The sequence below is a fragment of the Siniperca chuatsi genome, linkage group LG16 (genome assembly GCF_020085105.1).
Source record: "Siniperca chuatsi isolate FFG_IHB_CAS linkage group LG16, ASM2008510v1, whole genome shotgun sequence".
Lineage (NCBI taxonomy): Eukaryota > Metazoa > Chordata > Actinopteri > Centrarchiformes > Sinipercidae > Siniperca > Siniperca chuatsi.
The window spans coordinates 21,710,751-21,720,222 of record NC_058057.1 but is presented as its reverse complement, the minus strand read 5'-3'; the positions used below and the strand labels follow the sequence as shown (position 1 = coordinate 21,720,222).

Genomic DNA, 9,472 nt, shown 5'->3' with positions numbered 1-9,472 from the left:
CAGACAAAGTTGCTAAAACTAAAATGTGATTTTCTATTTCTAAAAGGACAGTTTTAAGTTAACATAATGGATTAACTAGTTCATAATAAGCATCTGATCCTTATTGAATATACTTATTAGGCAAGCAGACCTTGTGGTAAGTTTTGTTTAGTCAGCTGCTGTTTCCAAGGTCAAGAATGAATTGTCACGCTCGACTTTTAAAACATGGATGAAAGCTCCTAAAAAGTTTGAAACAGAGTTTGAACATCTACAGTACCATGAGGCCATGTGATATGGTCAAAAGGTCCATCACAAGTAGGTGGCCCTTTAGTTCAAAGTGTTTTGTGAATTCAGATTTCCTCTCAAAATGTCAAAATTTTTAGGTACATAGATGTCCACCACACCAGCGTCCAGGTGCTGGGTGCTTATTGGACAGTAACATTTAGGAGTGCGAAACCAAATATTACAAGCGTGATCAAGATGTGTCAAAACTGCTTTAATAAATAAGTGGGATGATTATTTAGAACAATGAAACATCCACTAAAAGAATGGAAACCTTATCACTTTGTATAAAATTAACTATTGTCCCTTGTAGAATAAAATGTATACAATATGCATATTCAGCTTTTAACACCAGCAGTGATGCATCTTTAATTCTTTATTTTGCTGCGTCCCATTTACAGAAAATACGATGGCGATTTGAGACAATGAAATGATAAGAAAAGGGGTCATTTTGAACTGAGTTGGTAACTTAAAAAAAAAAAAAAAACACATCTGCATGGTAGCAAAAACATCTGCAAATATTGTTCCCTTCATTAAAGCCTTTAAACCAAACATGAAGCGAATGCATGATGTCCACATTTGACCTACTGACATCCACTCAAAAGAGCCATGGTGGACTGTTTTTTTATTATCCTCCATCAAGTGTTTTATTTCAGAAATCTCCATGATAGCAAAGTGAGACAAGGAGAGCACTTTACTCAGGCGAATAAAACACGCCACTATACACCACACAATGTTTTAAAGAGTTACTTTCCTTAATAGTGAAAACAAACCAACATAAAAAGATGACCATTGATTACACAAATAATGCATTACTCATTACATTAAGGCACCTGAAATAAAAGGGTTTGTGATGGGTTTAGAAATGGTTTGAGAACTTTTTAAGGCTATAATGTTGTCAGCTTTGCAACACTGTCTGCCAAAAGCTACTGTTGATTTTTTTTTTTTAAATTTTAAAACCAAATCAAAACCAAAATCAGTGATACCTCTAATAGAAATGACTAGAGTCAAAGGGTAAACGACTGGAACAAATAATGTAGAAGCTCTGATTTCTACGGGCAGAAAATCAGGAGAAAGTTGCAATTCTGGCCACACCCCTATTTGTGATGCCACAGTAGACGTTCTTCATTAGCTACCAGGCAAAAGACCTAGTGTGACATCACTGATTGAGGCGTGGCCATAAGGGCAACTTGTTTGGAAGTTTTTGTCTCTAAAGAGCAGTGTGGCAGCAGTTTTCTGCCTTATTTGATACAGTTTTGACTTCCCCTTTAAATATGACCATGTTAAAAATGTTTCTCCTGTTTTTCAATGCAATTATGAAATACTAAGAACACATGAATCATTTATAAATCTTCTTGATACTAATAAAAGGTTTCCTTCAATAGAGAAAATTGTGCAAAAGTATTGGGATTTATCTGCAACCCAAAACTATCCAGGTCATAAATTCTGACGTCAAACTACTGCTGACTGAGACCAAGAGATGTGGTTAATTTTGTCATGCTGGTAGAAGACAGTAACAAGGAAACTGAAGATTGAGACCAGATCTAGTCATGTATCATCTAAATTGTAAATGGAATAGCAATGTTTTGTTGTCCTGATGACAGTTATTTTATGATAAGGGCATAATCTTGAAGTTGAAAAGCATCACTGATTTACTTTGCTTAACTAAAAAAAAGCACTAAAGACGAAGCCACAACTGTTGATGTGACAGTTCGCGACAAAAAAAAAAGAAAAAAGAAATGCGTCCTCATGATAAACCATTTATAACCCCTCCAGAAAATCCTTCATAGGTGGTACCTCATTGTAAAGATTAACTGTGGGACTCTGAATATGAAGTGTTATAAAAACGTGCCTATTTCGACTGGCATAAATAAAAGGAATGGCATTGTAAAAATAAAATAATAATATTAATCATAATAATAATAATAACATTAATAATAATAAAAATGTGTGACTTGTCTTTAAGTTACTTATTTCAAATATACACAGCGACTCCTTTAGTATTTACACATATGTACAGTGTATTCATTTCTGTTTTGATCAAATACCTTGAATGGCGTTGCTGTGAAATTGAACTCTAAATGTACACTTATATCCCTTTGAGATTTGAGAACAAGGAGGTCAAACAGGGCAGCGCGACTTGGAGCCCCAACACGGCTCTTAGAAAGGCACTTGGTACCAACTCAAATACTGCAAAAAATCTTCTAACAGAGCTTTCAGCCAAGACAACTGAGAGACAGGAGAAAAAAAAATGGAAGGCCACATAGTAGGCACTGGGGTTTCTGTCCCCTCTCCCCTCCAGGCCAAGCGTTTTGGTAAGGCTGGAGCATGATGGCCACAGGTGGATCGGTGGTCAAAGCCGGAAAGACAGAGCAAAGAGAGGGTTTCCTCTTACTGTGGCTGCAACAGTCCATTTCCCTCAAAATCCTTCCTTGACTGTCCCTTTAATGTGTATCTGTCCCCCCACAGACACTGAACAGAAGCCCGCTGACAATTTAACAAAATCATAATCATCTGTAAACAAAAAAAAAAAATCTTTATACAGGTTGTCTTTTTCGATGATTCATCGTTATTTTAATGGTACAATTCCATAAAACAAAAATTGCAGGGAGCTTCTTTTGCCTCCTGAAAAATTGTACATTTCAGCTCCTTCTGTACATAATTAAAGAAAAATAAGTGAACAGAAGCAAAAAATGATGTTCACTGTGCTCTAGCCTCCTGAACCAAAAATCATTTCAGGTGACACTGACAAAAACATAAACAAAGCAAAGAACGGCTTATTAAAACACAAAGCCTTTTTTTCTTCCCAAAAGTAGTCCAAAAATAAGAATAGTCGCTGCCTTGCAGCTTCTCTCACTTCCTTTGTTTAAATTTCTTATACACAATGGTCTCTGAGGTCTTTTTGACCTTTCAAGGCGGCACTGACTTTTTTCCAGCGGTTGTCTTTGGGGCTGTAGCCTGGGGTCCGGTGGGGCGCTTTGAGGGGTGAACTGGAGCTGTGCAGGGTACAGATCACTCCCCCACTGGACTGCACTGCAGTCTTAGAGTACTTACTAACTGGCTGCTTTCCTGCCTCTGCTCCACCACACTCCTCCTCGAGCTCAAGCTCGCCTTCCGTCTCCTCCTCCTCCTCCTCCTCCTCCTCCTCACACGTCCGATAGGAGGGGCCCATGAGCTTTTTGCGCTCCTGCTCAGCCTCCCTGTTGCTTTCTTTCAGCTGCTGTTGCTGCTGACGTCCCACAACGAGCCGAAGTGGCTCCCACTGGTTGTTCACGCTGTCATCACCGCCTGATCGTGCGTTCCTCTCACGCTCTTTTCTCCGTTTGCGCGTCCACCAAACGCATACAATGATGCAGAAGAGGCAGAGCAAGCAGAAGACCACACATAGTAGAGGTACCAGGTAATCTGCTGACAAGATGTACAAGGGAGGAAATTGAGGAAAAGGACGGAGAAATCAGTAGAAGTGGTGAGAAATCACTAATGAGGAACTGAATGGGGCCCATAACAAACTCTTGTGGGACACCTTTGCTAATTATTACTCACCCACTGAGGGGGGCATGACCTGTGTTTCCACTTTGACCTCAATTACTGCCAGCATGATGGTGCTGTTGTGCCGCTTGGACAAGCTGCCCACTATGGCGCTGGCTGCCTCCTGGATCAGACTGTGATCTGGTAGATCCTCTGGCTGGAAAGACTGAAAACCAAACCAGAGAACAGGGAACATGCATTAAGTTGTGTCACAACATCTGAAATATTTACATCTTATTCAACCTGTGCTACTTTAGCTGGCAAAGTGTTTATGCTGAGGTCATGTCTTCAGAGTCTAAATAGCCAAACAGCCACCCAAAACAAAAAAGGAGGAGAAGGCAGACACTAAAAGGTTTAGAAAAAAATGAAAAATAAATAAGTTGATTAAAGCAGTTTGATTATTTGTGAAATATGCTACGCTTCACTTTTTCCTGCCGAGATATCGATACCACTCTCATGTCTGTACTAGAACTGGGAGGCGATTAGCTTAGCTTAGCATAAAGACTGGAAGCAGGGGAAATAGCTAGCTCTGTCAGCTAGCTCTGTCCAAGTTCAAAAATCCACCTACCAGCATCTCTAAAACTCACTAATTAACAAGTTGTTCTTTGCTTGTTTAATCCGTACAGAAATGTAAAAATGACTAGTTGTGATTCTACGGGTAGATATCCACTGTTACTATTGCTTGCCGAACAGCGGCCAGGCACTTCTTGATTACCAAGAAATAGTTACAGCAGGAGTAGCACTAATTGTTTGGGTATTTGGGTCCCAACCAACTAAAGCCAAACTGGGTATAAGAACTAATAACCTCCAACACTGTGCTTCTCTGCTGAAATGGGATAGTTTTAATAATAATAATAATAATAATAATAATAAACACAGTAAGTGGACACTGTAACAAGCCAAGAATATGACAACGTACAAACTTGTGAGAAACAAAGTTTGGATCATTCACTTACTATAGCCACCTCTACAGCATCCTGATTCAAATGAGAGAGATCACACAGCAAGAGAAGGGCGTGGTCTTTTGCCAAGCTTCGGGTGTCAGGAAGATACCTCAGCTCATAGCAGATGTTCTCCACTGTTGTTCCCTGCATATGTGCACACAATTACTGATCAGCAACAATACAAAAACTACTACTTGAAAATGTATTCTGTACTGCTCGACTATAACAAGAAAAATTATATGTGAAGAGATGACTCACTGTTGGTACTTTGTCTCTGCTGAAAACGAGTGTTATGCGGCCACAGCTGTTGTCCAAATGTCCACTGTTTGGCTGGCACTTGGTGGTTGCTTGTGGAGAGGAGGGTCCAGCCATGGAACAAACCCCCCACTGATGGCACGGGGGGGAGAAGCATGTGAGGTAGCTGTGCTCCAGACACTCTCGTCCAGCCGGACAGGACTGCTGTCTTTGGTCCTGGCCTGATGACAGGAGCCGGCAGGGACGACGACCACACAGCACCTGGTGTCACAGGGTCAAAATATTCACCTACATGTAATCCCACAAAACCTGTATGTTGCCCTATTATGACAGCCAGCAAATGTTGCTATCATCTCATTTAGGGCTGCAAATAACATTTCCATTACCGATAAATCTTTCAGACTATTTTCTAGTTAATTGATTTATCGCTTTGTCTATAAAATGTCAAAAAATAGGTGAAAAAAGTCCATCACAATTTCCAAAAACCCAAGGTGATGTCTTCAAATGGCTTGCTTTGTCCAAAAGCACATCAAGACAAAGCCGCAAAAGCCAAAATATTTAATTTACTATTATTTAAGACAAAGAATAGCAGCAAAACCATCAAATGTTTGAGTAATTTTAAAGCCAAATAATACCAAACAATGAATCGATTATTAATTGATTAGTGATAAATTAATTGAGTTATTGTTTCAGCTCTGATCTCACTAACTACTGTCACAGCATGATTGCACATTTTAACAGTTTTCCAATATGAATGATTGATGATGTTAAGTGGTCAGTTTACGTAATTGAAAATGTTATGTAATAATGCTTGAACCCCACCCGCCCCACCCCCACATGTAATGAAATATTATAAAATAAGCACAACAAAAAGAGGAAATTAACATATATTACCACACCAACAACGAATCTAAGCAACCTTTCAGACTATTTATCACAACTCAGCCAATTTGTCTATTTGTTTGAACTCTATGGTAACCGTAGCTGGAGGTCCTCTGTCTGTCTGACTACTGTTACTGGTTGCTGTTGTTTTTCCTTGCTCAGAGTGTTTGTTTGTAAGTCTGAAATTTGCTGGCACTGCCTTTAGAAGGGCCATGTTACCTTTGTACATTCCACTTTGCCACTGATGCAACGGCAGCTGTTGCACTCTTCCTCCCAGCGGCTGCTATGGGGAAACTGCAGCCCAGCATAGTGGCAAGTCTTCCCAATACCTATGACTACATACAGACAGAAAGAGACATGATGAACTTCTGTAGCAGGAAGTCTGCAGTAATGAGTGACTAAATTAATGAATGAATCAATGTAGTTAAAGTCCTGCATTAAAAAGACAATGAGTACAAACTTACATAAACTACAACATGGAATGACTTAATAAGTATGACTTGAATAATAAGCAAGGCAGAGAATAGAGATGTATTTACACTCTTGGCATCGGGCTCCAGTTCTACCAAGTGGACAGATACAGCGGAAACCGTTGATCTCGTCCACACAGGTGGCGCCGTAGGCACAGGGTGAAGACTGGCACTCGTTTATGTCTGAAGGGAAGAGGAACGTTAAATTCAAGTTGGACACTACGCCCTGGATGCCAACATTTTTTTCTTTTTTTAAGCTTATGACCCTTAAAAGCCAAAATTTGTCTGACGTCTTCATGAAATATGTGATTCTAGAAGCTTGGCGCCATAGGAACTACTCATAGGGCTAGTCGGTAAACCACTGCAGCTGACTAGCAAATTGCTAACATGCTAGCCAGCTGGAAAATGCAGTCACAATAGCTCTCTGGGCCTCTTTATTTTCGGTAGTGGGCTGTTTACTTGTACGAGCTTGCTAACGGACAGCTCGCTTGTTAGCTTGGTCGCTAGCGGGATAATAAAAGTGGATGATGCCTCCTCCATTTTGTACTCTCCAACTCTCTCCATTCCCTTGAAGGTCAGCACTGTCGAGACAACTTACTATTGGTCAACTGTGCGAATTTGCATGTCACCAAAGTTGAACTCCGGGCCTTAATGTCTTCTTGTGATCCCCTGCTTGCATAATATGAGCTGTGGGCAACTGATATTGTTTCATTTGATTATTTTTCCTGAAAGTCCTGAAAAGGTAAAACTTTTTCAGATTAATGAAAGTCAGAAAAACTAAACCAAAATTTTGTATGGCAGTAATGTTTCCTCGTATTACCAATTCTGTCAATCATCTCATGACCTCTCAGATTTATCTTGTGGTCCCTCTGGGAAAATAGTAGCCAGTCAAGACCAACCACTTCCAGTTTGGGAAAAATAAATCACAAAAGCCAATTACTGGATAAAACCCGGTACTGTGCAGTTTAAAACACCACATTTAATTTCATAAATTAGTAAATTGTGCAAATGTTTAACAACCAACCCTGCTATTTGAGCAGCTCTTTGAATGACACATCAATTGTGCCTTCCCACCGAAATCACTGGGAACATTGGCCATTGTCATCCAGATTCCACATGAACACAGTCTGGGTGAAAATTCTCAAATTCAAGCCTGACAGAAAAGGTGAATGCTATCTGGCCGAAACAAAAGAGCAGAGAAGAAGAATTTAAGGGTCACTGGGTAATTTGTCTTCCGTGTGTGTTTGTGTGACTGTGTGAGTATGGAGGAGGGATGACCTCTGACCCCTGAGGCGTTAAAGGACCAGGAAAAAAGGGAGAGGGCGGTGTCCCGGTCTTACATTTAGGTGTCAATGTGTCTATCTCCTCCTTGTCCCCCCTTTTCCTTTTGGATTTTCCTTGCTCCATCTATCTATCTATCTATCTATCCTCTTAATCATACTACATTGCTCTGGCTATGTTAGGGTCTTGGGAATAAAGTGCAAGGTTGAAGAATCAGAATCTTGATTTTAAAATGTTTTAGTTAGGGGTTTTAAATATTTGTCCTGCATCAAAAAGCGTGTTACATGATCAAGTAACCTCATTACTCACTGATTCGGCAGTCTGGTCCGGCGAAACCGGGAGCGCACTCGCACCGAAACCAGTTGACTCCATCCACACAGATACCGCCATTATAACTGAGAGAGGAAAGAAATAAAAAAACGATTAGATGAGGCAGTACAAGAGCCACATCCTTTCCAGCTGCAACAAAGCACATCATTTGTGTGTGTGTGTGTGTGTGTGTGTGTGTGTGTGTGGTGGAAGGGGAGGGGGGGTCACAAGGCTCAATTCAACTCATCAATACAAGCCTCCACCTTTCAGATGCTAATTGCCATGTCCAGTCCCTCCCCTACCCTCTTCTCATCATGCCACTCTTCCATTCCTCCTAAAAGCCCAGCTCCCCCCCAGGTCGCACGGGAAGAATAGACACGTATGCTCCCCACTCCACCACCCACCTGCATTCACCATAGGGTAGGTGGGACTCTTGTCCTTTCCCCCTCAAAAACTCTATCCCACCTCTCTCTGTCCTATTCAATATCCAAGCCCCCTCCCCTGAGAGATGCCCCTTTGAGGTTTGATTTAAGGACAACTTCCACTGCTTTTAGCGGCCCTTCACCCCTCCAGCCTGCAAGGTCTGTGTGAAGTGTGGAGATGAGGGAAGCAAGGGGACAGAAAAGAAACTGTTTGGCTACGCCACAGGAGTGTGTGAGGCAGGAAACGGTACATACCAAGGATGAGGGTTGCAGTCGTTTATATCTGTTGAAGACAAAAAAAAAAAAGAAAGATGTTGAGTTGTTATGGTGTAATATTTCATGTCACTTTTCCCCCATTCCTTTCATAAAATTTACAGATATTTAAGAGAAATGATTTGCTTAAAACCTTGTTAACTGCCTATAACTCCTCATGCATGTAGTGTATGCTCAGATGTTAGCAAAGCAGCAATGATCAGATCATGTGGGCCTTAAAAGGCATAATAAGTACATTACAGTTGAGAGAATGGTGACTTTTATATCAGTTATATGCAAAGCTAAATAGAGAAACTAACTTTGGCCACAGGTGGGGCCTTCCCAGCCCTCTTTGCAGATGCAGGTAAAGGTGTCTCCTCCTCCCACACAGGTTCCACCATTGGAACAAGGACTGGAGGCACATGTGCTGTTTTTGGCTGTGGGGAGAGAGAAAGCATCAGTCAAAGATCCTAGAGAAACAGAACTAGCCTAATATCTAGAAGAAGTATGACCACATAACACCTGTTTTAGCCTCTTTACACTGGCTCCCTGTTGGTTTTAGGATTGATTTTAAGATCTTGTTGATTACTTTTAAGGCTCTTCATGGCCTGGCCCCAGATTATATTTTAGACCTTGTAATCCCTTATGAACCTTCACGTAGTTTGAGATCTTCGGGCAGGGGTCTCCTGTCTGTTCCTGAGTCCAGGATGAAAACGAAGGGGGACAGAGCTTTTGCTATCAGGGCCCCGAGGCTCTGGAACAACTTGCCCGAAGAAATTAGGTTGTCTGAGTCAGTGTCCTCGTTTAAATCTCGTCTCAAAACACATTTTTATCTGAAAGCATATCCTGATTTTACGTGAACTAGCTG

The 9,472-nt window shown here is 41.0% G+C and overlaps 1 protein-coding gene across 4 annotated transcripts in view; it reads right to left on the bottom strand.

Annotated features, from left to right (window-relative positions):
* Positions 1 to 454: 454 nt before the first annotated feature.
* jag2b (jagged canonical Notch ligand 2b) overlaps positions 455 to 9,472 on the bottom strand; it is a 52,541-nt gene continuing 43,523 nt past the window's right edge. For 2 of the 4 annotated variants that reach the window (XM_044169451.1, XM_044169453.1), the window contains 9 exons: positions 8,925 to 9,041; positions 8,608 to 8,635; positions 7,931 to 8,016; positions 6,410 to 6,523; positions 6,090 to 6,205; positions 4,992 to 5,249; positions 4,746 to 4,877; positions 3,805 to 3,955; positions 455 to 3,669 (listed from right to left, as the gene is read on the bottom strand). In XM_044169451.1, the coding sequence (XP_044025386.1) occupies positions 3,137 to 3,669; positions 3,805 to 3,955; positions 4,746 to 4,877; positions 4,992 to 5,249; positions 6,090 to 6,205; positions 6,410 to 6,523; positions 7,931 to 8,016; positions 8,608 to 8,635; positions 8,925 to 9,041 (1,535 nt within the window). In that variant the 3' untranslated portion in view covers positions 455 to 3,136. The remainder of the gene's footprint in view (positions 3,670 to 3,804; positions 3,956 to 4,745; positions 4,878 to 4,991; positions 5,250 to 6,089; positions 6,206 to 6,409; positions 6,524 to 7,930; positions 8,017 to 8,607; positions 8,636 to 8,924; positions 9,042 to 9,472) is intronic. The other 2 variants (XM_044169452.1, XM_044169454.1) reach the window with 1 other exon arrangement.